This window comes from Melospiza melodia, chromosome 2, assembly GCF_035770615.1.
Source record: "Melospiza melodia melodia isolate bMelMel2 chromosome 2, bMelMel2.pri, whole genome shotgun sequence".
NCBI lineage: Eukaryota > Metazoa > Chordata > Aves > Passeriformes > Passerellidae > Melospiza > Melospiza melodia.
This window is the reverse complement of record NC_086195.1, coordinates 15,159,655-15,178,351: the sequence shown is the minus strand read 5'-3', so window position 1 is coordinate 15,178,351 and position 18,697 is coordinate 15,159,655. Positions and strand designations below refer to the sequence as shown.

The 18,697-nt window shown below is 40.4% G+C and overlaps 1 protein-coding gene across 5 annotated transcripts in view; it reads left to right on the top strand.

The window, feature by feature from the left end:
• Positions 1-9,612: 9,612 nt before the first annotated feature.
• MBTPS2 (membrane bound transcription factor peptidase, site 2) overlaps positions 9,613-18,697 on the top strand; it is a 40,624-nt gene continuing 31,539 nt past the window's right edge. Inside the window, exons 1-3 of one of the 5 annotated variants that reach the window (XR_010031724.1) lie at positions 9,613-9,740; positions 14,593-14,741; positions 16,416-16,554. Coding sequence is in view for 4 of the 5 variants with exons in the window: in XM_063182494.1 (XP_063038564.1) it covers positions 9,666-9,740; positions 14,593-14,741; positions 16,416-16,554 (363 nt within the window). In the remaining variant the exon portion in view is untranslated. Of the gene's footprint in view, positions 9,741-10,011; positions 10,142-14,592; positions 14,742-16,415; positions 16,555-18,697 lie in introns of those variants that run through there. The other 4 variants (XM_063182494.1, XM_063182476.1, XM_063182482.1 and 1 more) reach the window with 4 other exon arrangements.

Sequence of the window (18,697 nt, the reverse complement as noted above, 5' to 3'; positions counted from 1 at the left end):
CTGGAAGCTGATAAAGCTGATGACTTGCTCTGGGAGATTGCTGACTACCTACAGCCACTCCCTTCCCAAGCAGCCACGAGAAGATGAATGACACAGAAACAGGCACACAACCAGGACATGCATTTGTGTAAGGCATGATGGGTGTACACCAGCCATCAGCTCGTTCCACAGAGACCTCCACTCCTCAGGTAGGCTGATGCCTGTTATGCCTGTTGCCAAAGATTTTGAGCCAGGAGAGGACTACTGCACTTGAAACGTGGTGGGGTCCCCAAGAGGGCTCACAAAGCTGCTCCTTGGCCAGAACAGAGCAGTCTGCAGTCAGTTGAAGGCCCTGCCTCCCAGGTGGTTGAGACCACATTAAAACAAAGCCAGACTCAGGTAAGTGACTTTACATACCTCTTCTGAAGGTTCATATTTACCACAAAAGTACCAGAAGGCAATGGAAGAGGCAATAAATTTTTGTAACACGGTCCTGTACATTAACTTATTTCAATTTATATTACAATAGTAATATTACAAACTAGCTCTTGAACATATAGTTCTTTCTTCCATGTGTCATTAATTAAGCAAAGGTAGACCATTGTTTAGATTTTATAATTTCTTCATTTTGCAAATATGCCTAAGAAATATCAGCTCAACAATGTTCCCTTCAACAAATTTTCATAGCAGTGACAAGTAATTTAGTAGTCTTAGTGAAGTGTAAACAAGAAAAGAGTCAGTCACCCACCTAACATCCAGTAACTATCACTACACCTGAACTATATTAAATTGTGAGGATAAAAGGAGTAAACTTAAATCTTATCACTAATATCAGAAAATGCAGATCTGAGTAGATTTTTAAGGGAAAAACAGTCACTCAGCATTATTTTGCAGCATATCATTGCCTTTGAATACCCTCTGGCATGCACAACCCCATGACTTGCAGAGTTATCTGGTAAATGCATACAGCAGATGAATTAGCAAGTAAATAAGGAGGCATATGTGCATTTCACATGATGGATTCAGTGTCTGGCAAGTTAGGGCCCTGTACATTGACACACATGGCATAAAATTATTATGTCTTGTGTATAGAGATCCAAAAGATATAGTAGAAATGCATTTATTTGAAGTGTAAAATCCCAATATAGTTAAAAATAGACTGTTGTGGCATAGCTAGAAGCTTGTCTAATTAATATGCTTCCTGGCACAACTTACTAGTTTTGAAAGTGAAGTTGATGGTGAACAGAAATGTGTATGTGTCTTACTTCTCCACTGAGATATTTCACTGCATAATGTCAGAACTGTTTTTTAAAGCTGTCACTACTTAATACATTTACGTAAATGTTTTGCTTTTTGAGAAACCTCATGAGCATAGATAAAACTTCCTGAGCATGCCAACAGAACTTATTTTTCTATTGTAGTCCACAATGTTTCAGTGTAATGCAAACAGTGTAATACAGTTGAAAGTGCAAGTCCATACATAAGAAGTCCCAACCTCAGTTCACTTGAAATAAGACTTCTTCAAAGTAAAAAGTTAAAAAATACATTTCTGGACTTTTGCTTCAAATTACAGATCTTTAGAAATGCAAAACTTTGCTTCTCTGTCTTAATCTTAGCTCCATAAATTATAGTTTATTATCAGGGAAGAATAGTGGGCCAATGATATTATGTATTTGGCTAATTAATTCCTATCTTTACCTTCATTTGAATTTTTTATGAAGAATACGCAAACTAAAGTTGCTGTGTAACTAGTATAACTATTCTCCTCAGTCAACACACCAAAATTACTGGTCAAGATGTAAAAATAAGAAACCTGCTATGAGACAGATTTATCAGAGGACTTATGCAGAGGATCCTGAAAAAATCCCAGACTCATAATCCATTTTGTAAGTCACTCTGGTTTTATTTGTATTTTTGGGCTCTTTCTCCTTAGTAAAGATGCATCCAGGTAGTAATGACTTGGCACATAGACTTGATGGAAGGCAGAGAATTTTAGCAATGGTACCCAGTCACATGCAGTCAGAACTACAGAAATTTAAAATATGTGGAGCTATCAATTTTACCAGGCATCACAAACAATTCCTATGCTTGATTTCAACAGAAAGCAACTTCGAATCATAGATTGCAGAAAGAGTATCAAACCTCAGTGATTTTGTCAGAAAAAATATTGTTTGAGGAGGTATCATCTACTGGTTGTATATGCCTTCCTATTTTGCCCAATCTCTATTTCTTAATATCAAGAAAAAAATCAAGCACTTGCTCTTGAGTTTCTACTTGTACAGTTATTCCAACAACAATAACAGCAATTTATTTAAATAATGAATGACATAAAGTAGCATGCAAAAATGTTTGCTGTTATCTAGTAGGCAAGAACTCAATACAAAACATATCTAAATTAGCTGATTTTGTTTCTGTGGCATTTCTGGGCTACTAAATATTAATTCAACTCCCGCACACTCTCTTTTCCACAGAAAAGTATGATGATTATTATCACAGACTGTTCCACAGAGAAATAATTAGTCTTGTATTAAGGAGATGGTCTCATTAAAGGCTCGCAGTGACCTTGTTCTGAATTCCAGAATTACAGCATCATTAATGGTGTTGTTAGCATCATCTACCAAATTGTGTTAAGTTCTGAAAACTGCCTTATGAATGCAACCCATACAAATTCTAGAACATCATAGCTTTGACCACTATTAACCAAAAGCCATATTCTCTGTTGCTTGGTATTGTGTAAAATTTCTAGTTATCCAAATGTTTTCAGTAACCAAAAGATGATGATGATGATGATGATGATGATGATGATGATGATGATGATGTACAAGCAACAAATTTGTTTCCACTTTTCTTCTGGTAAATTTTAACCAGTATATCTGGCAAAGCTGGTAGCATAAGAAAGAGCAAGGCTAATGGCAGATTTTGAATATGAAATTTAAATTACATGCTGATTTTTGTAAACATCCTGTCTACTGTAATGATTCCGGATTATTTGGAAAAGAAACCAAAAACATGACACTGCCCCATCAGATACTGTTCTCAGCAAGCATTTTGACAAAACAGGAACTACTAAATCACAGTTGAGACTTTCAACAGAGAGACTATTAATTGTTTTCACAAATCAAGATAATTCAAGTAAGCATCTACTATCTTTCTCAATCCCATCACACACGTATTTGATGATGCCCCTCCCCATCAGCTGATCATATCAGCTGTGCACTATTAGATCTTTATTCAGATTAAGATCTTACCTGACTGCAGCAGGGAATTTTGCTGTTGACTCAGTACAGAGATATATATGAGAACTAGGTACAGATGTACCAGAGGACTTAGGAACTCAGCACCACACAAAGTACCTTATTTATCTGCTGTGATAAAGCAGGACAAAAAACTGCAGCTATGGTCCCTCTGTGAGTGCAATCATCTGCAGTCCAACAAAAAGAACAATGACTAAATTCTCCTGATTTCTCATCTGAATGGCATATTGAGAGGAAAGAAATACATGTTTGGGACATTAAAAATCTGTCTGGTAGAAAGATGCACCCAGAACAAGATGAGGAAATGGGCTGGAGGAAACAGAATTTCAAGGACTATATAAATAAATTAATGCCTTTAGATAAAAAGTTACCAAACTCAAGTACAACTGCACCAACCTGCTGAATTGTATGTGATTTATCAGTTGCTATCTTTGGTTTGTACCTGTTGGACAGAAAATAAAAGATGAAAATAATTAAATCGTGGGTGTGAAGATTTTAAGTGTTTGAATCAATATCAGGACACTAAGCTTAGTTGTCAAGAGTCATTAGGAAAAAATCCTTACCTTGTCACACCTGTTGTGAAAAACTAGAGCATTAAGAATGATTGCTTTCCATGGTGAAGATATGAATAAATCTACTAGCCATACCTATCTATGAAGTAGTCAAACATGATCTCTATTTATAACCTTTATTTTATTGAATCAAATCTGCTACAGAAACATTTTTCAATTATCTGACCTCCTGCCATACAAATATTGCAATGTTCAAAGAGAAACTGCCAAAAGAATTCAGTGTTGGCACAGGAAGACAAATCCTCCAGCTGCTCCACTGGGCAATGATGTTTTCCAATACAATATCAAATCTCTAGAATCAAAAAGTGTTTCTCTTAAGAAATTACACAAAGTATTTTATAAAATCTTCACATCTTACTTTACACCCATGTGAATCAGAGTTGTGGACAGGCAGTATCTTCTATAAAAATAGCCTGGAAAAAGAAACTATGTTAAGCTGTTTCACTCCATCTCCTGTGGCTGCACAACACAGCTCTTTAAAATACAGTTCAGTTCTCAAGATCTGGAGCTAAAAGTGATGCTTGAAAATCATTTGTCTTGGAAATTACTTTTGAGAACCACAGGCTGCTCTGTGTTCCTGTGCCCACCAGCTACTGGTGAGGTAGCTGGTGGGCACAGGAACTGGTAGCTACTGGTGACTATACTCTGACTAGCGTCTCCATGAAGATGTTCCCTGTTTTATTGCAGCCAGCTCTCAAATTATTTGTTTTCATTAGTATGAAAGGAAATGCTCTTAGCTTAGGCTCCTAACACAAATGGTCTGTGTAAGGCAAACCCACAGTTTTGTCATGGAGAGTTCACAGGTGCTCTGGCTGACAAGGGGCAGAGTGGATTTGTAGTACTGGGACACCAGTTAAAATTAGTTATCCACTGTGTGCAGTGCTATGTAATCACAAAGCTGCTCCCCTCTGTCCTTGAGGTAGAACAAAGCCAGTGCTGGTTTAACTGAGTGCTGTGCTGCCTGATGAAGCAATTCAGGAGCTGCTTCAGCCATCAGTGATAGTTCTGGGGATAGCCTCACTGATCCATCCTTTGCAAGACATTCCTATTGTTCAGAACAGCCAAGTATCACAGATTAATCCAGACTGGATGGGGCCCTGAGCAACCTGGCACAGGGGGAGGTATGCCTGCCCATGGTGGGGGACTAGAACTGGATGGTTTTAAGGTCCCTCCCAACCCAACCTAATCTATGCTTCTAAAAATGTTTCAGGCTTTAACGGTCTGTGAAATTATGAACTACAGACTACTTTGTCTCAAACTCTTACCTCACTTTGAATTGCTAATGCTAAGGGCATTTCTTTCCCTTTCCCTTTCCCTTTCCCTTTCCCTTTCCCTTTCCCTTTCCCTTTCCCTTTCCCTTTCCCTTTCCCTTTCCTTCCCTTCCCTTTTGAGGTTCAAAGTTGATAGGTCTAAAGCTTTCAGGTGCATTTATTTCAGGTTACAGTAGGAATGAAATAATACCTGTTAGACAGAAACTATTCAATTTATTTTGCATTCTGCAGTAGAATAGGGGATTGTGTCCATAGGAATTTCACAGGTACTTTAAAGCAAAAAAAATCCCTCAAACCTTGAAACAATTTTTTGATATTATGCCCTTTTATGGTCTCCTCCTTCACTGACTAAGCCTTTTATTTCCTGTAATTTAGGTAAACTCACTTTCATGGATAGAATTTTAAATCTGTAAAGGGCTCCCAACATAAGAGCTAACGCTGAACAGCTGTTCTCCAGGAGATTTTCCTCATGTTTAACTTCTAAATTTTTACAGAGGATGCAAGCATGACTATAATCTAAAAATGGGTAGCATAAGCCTGAAACTAGTATTTTTATGGAACTGCATTCTAGAATAATATTCAAGCCACATCTCTCAAGTTCCTCCATTTCCTTTGCTTTTCTTTGATACTTATTTCTCCTTGGAATGCAACAGCTTTGGAGGACCCTCTCTTAGATGTAATTCCAGCTGAGATTTGCCTAACAGAGTAAACACAGAGAGGTAAATGCTGCAAACTCACAGCAGATAAGAAAAACCTTTCATTTGTTTTGCCATAGATCAGCACTGTAAGACAACTGGTGAAAAGGCATGTACAACTATTATTTTTTGCATCATAATCTAGTAAAGGCATGTTTCTAGAACACTTGTGCTTTACCTATGTTTTCATGTGAATAGTGATTTAAGAACAAATTTCATTTGTTTTAAGAATCAAAATCACACCTTTCCAAAAATTCCAAGTATTTTTGGTAACCAGGTTAAATACTGCAAACAAATTCTGAACCTTAACAGAGTATTTTGACCTCATTTCTATTTAAATAAAGCAAGACTGTTTTATACTGTAATTGGAACATAAAAAACACCCAAACCAATAAAATAGTGTAACATCCTGCTATTATCTGTTTTAAACAGAGCAAAGATGATTTTTTTTATTATCTTGTTTGGATTTCAGTTTAAAATATCACACATATCACCTATCTTCATAATTCCCACTACTTGAGTTTCTCCCTATCTTGAGAGTTTTTTATACAATAATATTAGTAAGGTAATGAAACTAATTTTCCTTCATACTTTCACAACCAATGCTACACATCTCTGTAATGTGCCAGTCTCTGTATGTCTCGTCCTGTGTCTCAGATTTCTTCTTTATTCTGACTCTTTATTTCCTCCAGAAGCAATCTCCTAACCTGCAGAAGTGCTAAATGGACCATCTATTTCATCTTTTCCCACGGATTTCTTCTTTCATGCATTCTAGTCTGTACTTTAAATTCTCAGGTAGGCTTGGAGGCTCATTCTGGAAACATTCCTGCACTCTGTGAAAGCACCCCTTCACTTTGAGTTACAGAGGCACATAAACACTTGCAGAACCACATTTCATCCCAGCACTCCTTTGCTGTCCTTAGCTCATCTCTATGCACAACAATCTAGAGATGAAAACTACTCAGAATATATCTAATATCCCATTTTCTTTCCCTGAGGCTCAAACACTTATCCAATCAATTCATGTTCTGATTGTAGTATCTTCAAACTGATAAAATTCACAACCTCTCCTTGACAAAATCAACATCTTAGCTGATTTTAGGTCTGAGCTTCTGATGAACTGCAATTGGCTACAATTTCCCTGAAGCCCTGCAAACCCCTCTAACTTAGGAGTTTTTGATAGTGCTGTTCAGGCTAGTTTTACTTTTCATTACGCAACATGTCTTCTATGGTAATATCTGAATAATCACATATCTCCTTCAATAACAGATCAAAGTTGAAGATATTAATTATTAGACATATTGTTAATTAATCTCAAGATAAACGTATTTACTATGTGTAGAAAAAGATGCCTATGATATTAAATCACTAATTGAACTTGAATATCTTAATTACTGTATTATTAACAGATTCTATTTGGTATTTACTTGACAAATTATATTTAATCGGTAGTATTGTTTATGAGAGAATTTTTTTCCTGTCTAAGCTTTTTGCATGAACTTAGATATTCTTGTGTGATGACTGATGTTTAACTTTTTCCAGCATTCTTTTATACTTGCCCTGCTGAGGTCCAGCCCTGCCCTCCCCTGAGCACCCCTGAGCTGTGCCTGCTGACACTGTGGCAGCTGAAGGGCTCTGAGCAGCGTGGGGACACCGTGCTCTCCCATGGTGACTGCAGGGCACTCTGCTCTGGCCCCTGCTTCAGCTCCATACCAGCTCTGAGCACAACCAAGCAGGGGGAGAATGTGTATCAGAGTCTGTGCTACCCCCTGAACCATTCTGAAGTGGGAATCTTTAATCCTGAATACCTTTGCTTTAAAATACAACCACTCTGTGTAACACAGTCCACAACAATTTAACTCCATGGGAACAAGGATAAACTTTGCCTCTCTGCCTTGGGCAAAACACCTGCTCAAGTTACCCAAGTCAGAACTGGGGCTGGCAGCTCACTCAGAACTGATGGAACTGTTCATCCATCTTCTGCATTTTAGAAAATTCTTATTTTTGTTTTCTTGAGGTAAACTTTCCAGCAGTAAAATACGGACTGTGTATTTTATTTTCATTCCTTTTTTAGTTGCACTTCCAATTTCCATAAAAACTTAATAAAATTCAAGTCTGTATTTTTATGGTACACTAACTGAATGTAGAAGCAAAAATAAAATAATGTTACAAAACCTGGTCACCAACTGGTTTATTTAAACATGTCCATTTTAGTTTGCTTTATTTCAGTGAGGATATGACACTAGGAAAAGTACTTGTGTTCACAACTGTTTGAATACAATTCCACTCCATTGCTTCTGAAGACCACCACTGGTTTACAGTCTGTATATTTATATTAAATTCATGTTGGTCTATGGAACAACTTGAGTTTTCAACCAATAAGGTGTAGAATAAACCATATTTACATAATTTCTCAATGATTTGATAAATTTGTTAGACTGGGAACCAATGCAGAAAAAAATCATTATCAGATCTCAATATGCTGTTACTGTCTGTAAGTCCTTTTAGATGCTGGGGACATCCCAAAGTCATCGATGTCAGTGCATAAACTCAAATTCAGCTGCAGGCAGGGCTGGATACACTTCCTGTAATTCTTCAGCTTTTATATCCAAAGTTCCTTCCAACCTTCTCAAACGGCATCAGTCAACATGGACGGCTTCCATCAAAAAGTAGAGTTGTTAGAATGATGGAAAATCTAAACGTAAGGGGTAGATAAGCCCCGAGCTGAGATGAAAGACAAAGGAATTGAGGAAACAGAACAAGTGAAAGCCAGCATGCACTACTGGCATCAGCTCCTGCTCTGTGCCCACAAATGCCAACGCTGAGAGGCTGCCCAGGGCTGTTTTCTCTCACTTGCTCTGCAAGTCAAACACTGTAAATAACAAACACCTCCTCCTCCTTTGCTTAGTTTCTTAATGTAATGCCACACGGTATGGAATATCGCTTTGGTTAATGTGGGTCAGCTGTCCCAGTAGTATCCTCTCCCAGGACCTTGCCCACTGACAGGGACAATGTCGCAGGGACAGCGCAGATGCCGTGCACACCCCGGAGTGTCACCAACACCTCCGCAGGCACCGATGCAAAGCCGTGAGGGAAAGTGAGCTCCGTGTCAGCTCCGTGTCAGCCTGACCCAACACAGGCACAGGGCCCGAGAACTGGCACTGAGCGCGGCCTGGGAAGGAAACTCGGGGCCCAGGAAGCATCTGCTTAAAAGCCGCGCTCCCAGGCAGCCGCACGGAATGATTCTGTTGTGCATCGAGGCCGGTGCTAAATTTGTGACAGAACGCCAGCGGTTAAAGCGAACCCCGTTACTCTCTCGTTACTGAAGCGTTTCCACAATGCGCTTTCATCTTGCCACCACAAAAGACTTTTATTCTCCCGCGCAATCTCCTGACCGCTGCCAGTGGAGCCTCTCAGAAGAACCCACTGGAGCAGGCAGGAGAGGGAAATTTAACCAGAGGAGGGGCAACGGCCCTCAGCGCCCCGGCGCCCTCAGCCCCACGAGGAGGGGGAAACGCCACGACGGCCACAACCCCCAGCCCCGCGGAGCCCTCAGCCCCGCGGCGCCCTCAGGCAGTTCCGACCCCGCCCCTCAGCCCCGGCCCCGCCCCTCAGTCCCGGCCCCGCCTCTCGGCCCCGCGGCGCCCTCGGGCAGTCCCGACCCCGCCCCTCAGCCCCGGCCCCGCCCCTCGGCCCTCCCGCCCCACTGCGCATGCGCACCGCCCTAACGCCCCGAGCGCTGCCCTGCGCCCCGGCCTGTGACGTCATGCCGCCACCTGCCCTCGCTCTACGCGCCACCCGGAAGCGTCCGCCCGGGCCGCAGAGCCGGTGGGACAAACGTTCCGGGCCGGTTGGGTTCCGGGGCTGCCGCGCTGAGGCGCGGCGCGGCCCGCGATGATCCCGGTGCCGGTGGTGGTGACCGTGCTGGGCGGCTGGTGCGCCGTGTACCTGGCGGACACGCTGCTCAAGGTGAGGGCCGAGGGCGCAGGGCCGGACGGGGCCGGGAGGAGGCGGCGGCAGCCCCGTTCCCCCCCCGCCGGGCGGCCCCGGGCCCCGCTGCCGAGCCCGGGCTGGCGGAGCGGCCACGGCCGGGCCGGGCCCGCTGCGCCCCGCGGGCTCTGAGGCGATCCCGGGCCCCGGAGCCCCTCCCGCCCCGCAGCCGGGCCCGCCAGGCCCCGCTCCGCTTCCCCCGGGGCTGCGCTCCGAGCACGGGACAGTGCACGGGCTCCGGTGTGTGCTAAAGGGCCGGAGCCGCGGAAAGTTGGGGAAAACAGCATTTAATAGATTGCCTAAGCGGCTCCGTGGCAGCTTAACGGGGTGTCTGGAGTTTATCATTAACTAAACCTAACATACAACCTTGTAAGTCTGCGGTATGTGCCTTATAATGATGATTTTCCTAAAAAATGTAAAAAGCGATGCATATTTATTACTTTTGAATGTCTTTAGTTCTACTGGAGAAAATTTGAGACAGAACTGTATACAAATACTTTTTTTTAAGAAATAAACTTTGCTCCTCGGAGAGTATTAGGAGAGTCATCCTTTTCCTTCTGATATAGAGGAGAAGTTTTAAAAAGAAAATACACCAAGACATCATTTGTTATATCTGGGATGCAGCTGTGCATTGCTCAAGTTTCATTAAGTGGTGTGGCATTGTTTTGCGTTTGTTTTCTTTTTTTACAGATTCAGAGGTATGATTTCTAAGATATGACCAAAATTGCAAAGAATGCATACAAAGTAGGCTGTGTGCTGGTTAAATATGAGGGAAAATGAAATGAGAGGTTTGATCTGTAATTCTTAATTTTACAGCATCTGTTTCTGCCAAGGCAGATAAAGCTTAGTGATATGAAAGTACAAAATGTGCATTTTGTCACTTCTGTAAAATACAGGAAGAAATACAAGAAAATTCAGGTGCTTAGAAAACTTGGAAAAGTGTCTCCCCCTGCAGCTAATTGGAGAGCAAATGTAGCTCTGTTAGTGATGAAAGCTGATAATTGCAAAATACAGTCTGTACAATAACGACAATAACAAATACAGTCATTTACCTGAAGACTTCTCAAATTTTCTTGCAGCAAGTCTATGTTAAGTATTAAAAAAACAAAACAAAAGAAAACAGCATTGTTTTGAAACACATGAGGTTAGCCAGGTACCAGAGGAACGTGCTCTGACTGAAGGTCAGCCAGGAGGCTGCTGCTTCTCTTTTGGCAGCAGATTTGTGCCTGGTGGAGACTCCTGGGCTGTGAAGCAAGAACTGAGCTCAGGTGCCAGACCTGTTGTGCCATGGTGCTGAGACCATTTGCATCTCTGAGACTCTGGAGATCTCCTTCTGCATTAGACCATAAAATCATTTATTAGACCATAAAATTACTTCTGTAAATAAGGAGAGCCACTGCATTTCTTGCAGCAGCAAGGGAAGGAAAAAAAAAAGAAACAAACCCTGGACTGGAGCCTACTTAATCTGGAGCCTACTTAATGTCTGGTTTATGTTGATAAAGAAGTGGGGATGCCTAGAATTCTATAGCAAGCATGAGAATCCAGCAGTTAAATTTTAATTCTGATATTTTAACTAAAAGTTGACCTAGGTTATTAATCCTGAGGAATTATGTGGGAGCTGTTGAGTTTCGGTGGTAGATTTCCTGTACATCTCAGTTGTAAGTTTCACTGTGAGTACCACAGCTGAAATAGAATTTAGACTAAATAACCAGATTTATATCATTAGAAAGCTCAGGTTGCTTGTTTTTCTGCTGGTACTGTAAATCCCCACCACAGTCACAACCCAAGGCTGCCAGCAACCACAGCAACATTGTACTGTTTAATTAATTGTACTGTTTGAATCTCAAATCGCTTTCAGTGTAATTACACCAAGAGGATGTACAGAGCATGAGTGAAAAATAACATAGGAGCACTTTTCTGTGTGTGATCCTGTTGATATTTTTGGCAAGAGCAGGATGTGTGCTGTAACTTGCAGTTAATGTTTATTCTGTAAACCTGTTCAATGTGCAATATTTTTTTGCTCAATTTGTTCCCTTACTGGTTTTGTTGAGATTTTAACTATTTTAATTTGGCAGTCTCACTCCTAGACTACAATATAGAAAGTAAAACTGAGTATAATGTATTTTTTCCCAGCTAAATCCACATTTTATAATATTCCTAGAACTAAAAGATACATTTGTGTCAAGAAACTAAAGCTATGCCAAATCAAGCTGGAATTTTGGATGATAAGTCCCCCTTGTTGCTCCTCCTTGTACCACTGCCACCAACATTTTCATTGAAGCCTGAATTCTGTAAGAGGGACTCACTCAGACCCCTAAATTCCTTCTCCCCAGCATCCTAAGTCTTCACATTCCATTTTGCCTGAAGGATCAGGAGTGAGTGAAGTGCAGGAGGTTGTCCCTCCTTCTGCTGTGGGAAATAAAGGATGCATTAGACACGTTCAGTCAAGGTTGGTTCTCATTTTTTAAGGTCAGGAAGCTGAAATGATGCAGAGCTCCTGAGCAGATTCTGCCAGCAGAGAAGGATGTTAAGGACTCCTGCTTGCTGGCAGGTTCCTGTGGAGCTCCTGGGGTGTTTAGCAGGTGTCCAGCATTTTAAAGGCTGCATAAATAAATAAGTGCTGCTTTTATAGTAAAACTAATCTAACAAAGATCTCTTAGATCTCAAAGAAGCAGGGTCAAGGCCTGTGTGAAGCAGCTTGAAATGAAACAAGGGCATGAGGGTGTTTGTTTAATGTGGTGATCCCACTGGGACCCGGACAGAAGGAGCAAAAATTTGCAAAGAGCTTTTTAAGTTATTTTGCAAAAGTTTGCAGCCATTTAGTGATTATGAATAACATTTACACAACTTGTGAGGAAAATACAAAAGGAAAAGTTTTGGTACCTTTCTTTTCCACATTTGACAGCTGTATGGTCAGTGATTCCATATTCCTCATGGAAAACTTTATACTTGTTTGTCTTGCTAGGACAGTGGAGCTGTGATGTTGGAATGAATTCAAAGGGATGAATTTGTGGCAATTCTAGGGAAAAAAGTGGGATTTGCATAAGATAGAAGGAGCACATTTTAAAGTGTCTAATCAGTGTATCTGATTAACTTTATTAGAATAATGTGTTTGGGTTCTGAGGTTTTTTTGACTGTGAATGAATAGGACTTTTTTTCTTAAATTCACAGAAGACAGTTTCTCACATCAGGGGCTCTTAATGATATATGTATTTTTGTTCTTAATTATCTGGTAGATTATGTGAGGTCTTTTTCTTTGTTTCCTTGGCTTATGTATCACTAATTGTGTACAAGTCCAATCATCTTTGTGATCTCCTCTGTTAAAATTAGCAAAAGTGAGCACTAAACTTAATGGTGCCATAGGGAGTGAGTGGTGTTGATGGGAGTGCATTACAGTGAAAATTTCTGTTGGTGCCCTCAGCTGACAGAACGAAAATGTGGCTGAAATCAGTAGGGTGAAGAAGAAGGAAATTATACAGAAATATATAGGCAGAAAGGATAAATGGTGTAATAGGTGATATGTGAACAATGGCTCAAGTAAATGGGTCTCACAGCTGAGCAAATTTGTTATTTGAAATAAACTTTTAAGTGTTCAAGATTTAATTCATTTGACACAATGAGAAAATCTGACAAAATGAGAAGTGTGCAGCATGAGATCCTCAACCCCCAGCACCACTGTGGTGCAGGGCAGGAGGAATGCAAGGAATTGGCAAGTTCTAAGTTTGTTCAAAGGACCACAGACAAGAGCCAGAAACTGTGGAGTTCCTTGTCGGGGAGAGAAGGGAGCCTGTTGTGAACTGCACGCTTGGATGTCTTCAGTAGGTGCTGCTGCTTGTGGGGATCCTTGGGAACAGTGCTCCAGCTCAGACAGCTCCGAAGACTTGTCTGGATTTTATCAGAGACACTCCTGCCTTGGGAGCTGCCCAATGTCAGAAGGCTCAAAGCTCATCTGTGCTTTTCCTGGGCTCTGAGTTCTCCAAGGAAAGCGTTCCTTTATCTGGGAATGACACAAGCTTCCATGAAGCAAGTGACTAAAGCCTATTGAGAATGCAAGCACCATAAAGTAAAGTTAGCAGTTGCAAAACCCATGTCTATAATTCCAGATAATGCTGCAGATAGGTATTCATAGGTCACATTAATAGGTCACATCTCTCATCAAGAGAAATCTTTGGAACTACTAGAAGTACCTTGAAATGCTGGAAAGTTACCATAGTGAAACTGCTATGGCAATACAGGTTGATAATTTTAAATTTCTTGTGGTGTTTTGTCAGCCTGATCAGATATTCCAGACCCTCTTTAGGCATAGTATTTGTGTTTGAAAAATAGACCCTGTTTTTGTCCTTACTAGCAGGTATCTGCAATAGTGAGCCATATCTCATCTATATTAGAAAGTTTTTTTCTGGAGACAAAGAAGCATTTTTCATTATTGTAGTTTTTAAAATGTTTATTGGAATATAATTTTATGTTGAAAGACTACCATCAACAGTCTTTAGTGTTCTAACCAGAAGGTAGAACTACTGAAAGGGATTTAACACTAGGAAAGGTGATGCAAGACCTTGTTTGTCAGATAACTGGATACCCAGTCTCTCTCCCAAACCTACAATTGTTGGAAATAACATCAAAACAGTGACATAACTTTTATGACATTACATGTGACATAACTTTTTCACATTACAAGTCACACCTATATGTCAAAATGTAAGTAAGGTGTAGGACATCTACTTGAAATTATATATCTGTTTTTATACAAACAGATCACATTTGCTGCTTGGTCACATTACAAAATCTTCCCAGAATGTTTTGGTCAAGCTGCTTTTCTGTTGTTTTGCAGTCCTCCAACTCTCTGAAGGCGTCCTACGAGGACTGGCTGCTGACGTACGGCCTGAGCGTCTCTCCCTTCCACCTGCGCTGGCAAACCGCGCTCTTCAACCGCCAGTTCTACAGCTGGGGCAGATGGAAACCCAAATTCCTCTACTTATGGTACCAGTTCAGCCTCCTTTCTCTTCATCAGAGTCAACAGCTGAACCACGTTGGTGCCTTTCAGCATTAGAAGGGCAGTGGGTAGACATGGATGTTTTAATAGGTTAATGATAAACCCAATTGGAGTGGTTGCTCTAAGCCAGTATAAGTATTTAACCTCTTCTAAAAAATACATAAATGTAATACAAGTTGCATATTGAGCTTCTATAAAACCAGAAATCCTTAAACTATTTTTATCTGTGGTTTGAAGTATGCCTAGTTCTGAAGAGTACAGCTGTTACATGCAATACTGCATACAGAAGTAGGTCTGAAGGCGTTTGCTCAGATCCTAGGTCATTCCCAAAGCTGTAGACTTAGCTCTCCCAATCACTAGAATTTACAAAGTATTCAGGGCCAGCTCTGTACCTGTAGTTAATAACTGCCCAGACATTCAGCAATGATACCTGCTCAGGAGCACCTTGCTTACCTTCTGTCTTTTATCTGCCTACATCTTTCCATGCAAAGGTTGCAGAGTCCTGGGAATGGGTAGATAGTAGGGTGGTCTAATATGGGTGCTCCTGGACTGGTTTAGAAAACTATTCTTCAGTTGCCTCCATAGCATTACTTTGTATCTGAAAATATAAAATGAGTAAGGTTTGAATTTCTTTTCATTTCCTGTATTGCTACCCTCAGTGAGAGAGTAATAAAAGAGAGGTCTGCTTCAAATTGGTTTCTCTAGTATGTAATGATTTTGTAATAATCAGTCTGAAATAGCTCTATATCAATTACAGTTTTTAATGTGTATAATTTATTACAGTATAATGTTTCCACTAGTCTCTTTAATTAACATTACAAGTACATGTTGCTTAAAATAAATCTACTAATTCCCAGTGAGCTTCATTAAGGCTGATAAGAGAACAGTTGAGCTGTTATGAGAGGAGGAAGGATTGGTAGTGAGGTGTATGTGCTGGATTTACATCATGGAAGTTTTTTTTTGTTAGAAAAAAGAGTTATCACATCTTTCAGCTATAGGACAGTGTAAAATAAGAATAATAATATTAATGCTGAATAAAAATTTGTCATTAAGTGGAGTGACATGAATTGAAATTATTTTCAAAATTGATTTTAATGAAAAATTGGTGAGAAGAACAATGTAGCTTAAGAAATCGGTGTTAATGTGGTCTTGCAGTTGTACTTTTTAGTTACTCTTTAAAAAAGATTGAGTTTCATTAATTGTTCTTTAGTCCATTTTATTGTTTGTGAGAATGCTGCAAAATGTACAAAAGAAGCTTATATATAAAAGTGCATTAGCTGCCCCATAATTTGATCCAGGTCTCTAAATATGTGATGCTGTTGTGCAACATGGCCAATTATGCATTGTTAGTTAAGTTTCTATATTCTTATAAACTTATATATTCATTGCTACAGGCAAGTTACATGTATTGGGTAACAGAATAAAAGTATTTGAAAGTTGATCAGGATTAAACAAGGAGAATATAAGGTATTTGTGTATATTGTTGTTCTTAGTTTTCTTTAGCATATTTGTACTGGATTGTTGGTGAATTGTGCATCAGGTAAGTTTTGCCCTGTGTTTTGTGCAGTAACTTGTGCTGTAAAGCAGAGATTTGCATAGCCAGAGATGACACCCTTTTTCTCTTGGCTGTGCATTGCTGAACTCTTTGCTTCTCTGTGTAGGTTCAGTGTAGGAATGGTGTTTGGAATCATTGCCATGTTTGGCTCTGTTATCCTGCTTGGGAAGACCCTGCTGCAAACACTGACCCAGATGCTCACCGAGGCTCCGAAAGCCCAGAATGATCGAATGCTGCAGGTTGTGGTGAGTGTTCTCCCCTCAGGTCTTTGTTTGAGAGCTGTGTACAGATCTAAAGCAGCTTCTTAATGGGGTATGGGATGCTAAAATATTCCTATGCAAGAATAACCCAACTCCTGGTGTTCATCTACATGAAAATGTGCTGGTTTTTTACCAGCCTTAAAAATGGGAGAGTGGGTATAGAAAAAGGGAAAATGAAGGCAAACATGTGGAAGAGTTTATGTTGAAAATCCTCAGGAGTGGGAATTGGATAATCATTTTGAAAAGCCCTAAATTATAGTACTAAGAATAAAATTATAGTACTGAGCATATAAAACTGAGTTAAGAACTCGTTTCCTGTAAGCTGTGCAGTAGCTCTGGTGACCTTACAGTTTGCAGAGCTCATACATATGTGACAAGAGGAGACAAGTTCTGTTTCTTTTAACACAATAGAAAACAGCAGTGGAAAAGGAAAGAAGGGCAAAAAACTTTGTGTGATATTAGAAGCAAAGAGTCAGTGAGGAGTTATTTTTTGATTCTTCAAGGACTTAGGACTTAATTTACTATGTGAAATTTCAAGTGCTGTTTCTGGCAGTATCAAAGTCCAATGATATATTTAATTGTTCTGTGCATTTCTGGTGCTGGACAATATATTGTATGGTTTCAGAATGTAATATTTCACAGGATGGGGGAGATTTCAAATACTGTCTTTTTAATCTCTTTGCAAGGCAGTAATGGAAGAACTGACATTGCCTTGCAACAGTTTTAACCTGGAAGGATTCCTAGTCACCTTTTTTATACCAGGAGGGCAATGTGGCCAAAATGTATGGTCATTTTCCTGAAATTCAGAAAGTGTTATGGGGTTGCTCTGCCTTCTGCTACATGGCTTAGAGCAGAGGTGCCCAGCCATGTTACTCTATTTCAGTACTCAGCTGTTCAAGTGACCAGATGTTGAGAATTGTGTGCAGACACAATAGACCTTCCTGTAAGCACTAAACTGACTGCATGCAGCTAGGCTGGCATGAGTGCAGGAAGCCTGATTTAGCATGTGCCATAAACACAGTGCCTTTGGATGGGTCTGTTTCACACAGGCAGAGTGAATATACAGAGTTCAGTGTGTGTTGGAAAAAGCAGGCAGTGAGACCTGAGGGGGAACCACTGTCACTGCCACTGCCGTCCCCTGTCCAGAGCCTGCTCCTGAATTACCTCCAGGGGCAGGCAGGAGTGGGCAGTCTGTGCATCTGGGAGGGCATGAGCTGAACATGAGACAGAAAATTTTGTAATTTACATTCCAACAGGATCTGTCCTAACTTTTCTGGAGTTCCTTTACATCTTCATTTTCTGAGGTCATTGTATGGATCCATCCACTTTTGTGACACCAGAGTACAGTGGTCATTGACAATATATTGCTCTTTGGAGAAAATAACACAGACACAAGCAAAGTAAAGATGAGCCTTTGGAATCAATCTGGTGTGAACTGGAACAGTGAAAGTAGAAATGTAGGATAATGTTCACAATTTCAATGTGGACTTGTTTCCTCAGTGACTGCCTCCTGGCAATATCACTGCGTTCAAACCAAGGATTGACGGGCTCTGAAAACAGTTTAATAGATAGGGATAAAGTAATGTCATGTGTGGGGATGAGGTTACTTCTCCTAAGTTGAGTTGTGCTTCTCTTTCTTTCTTACCTCATTCTTTCAGTTTTGAATGGTCACAGTTTATAATTCTGCCTTTAGCAAGTTTCAGTATTCTTTATAAGGGGAATGTGCTAGTGTAAATTGACACCAGAAACAGATTTATGTGGTTGCAAAGAGGTGAAGAATGACTTAGGAGGACCTTCCCATTAAAATTGTTTACTTGTATTTGACTGCCTGGAAGAGAGCAAATTAGTTTTAAAAAAACCCAACAAAATCCCACTTTTTAAACTTAATTTTAGCCTGTGGCATAAAGCTGTTTAGCCTTTACCCTCTGGGTGTGGAGAGAGGGAGAAACAGTTGTACTTATATTTTATTAAGATTTTTGTATGCTTCCTCTTTTGTTCAGTCATGTACTTGATGTAAAATACCTGTCTATAGGTAACTGGGCTGTTTCTCTTCAGCTGCCCCCTCCTGTGTTGTTTGCCTACTTACAAAAGTAGGAAAGAGGCAGATTAGTTACAAGCAAAGGATCTT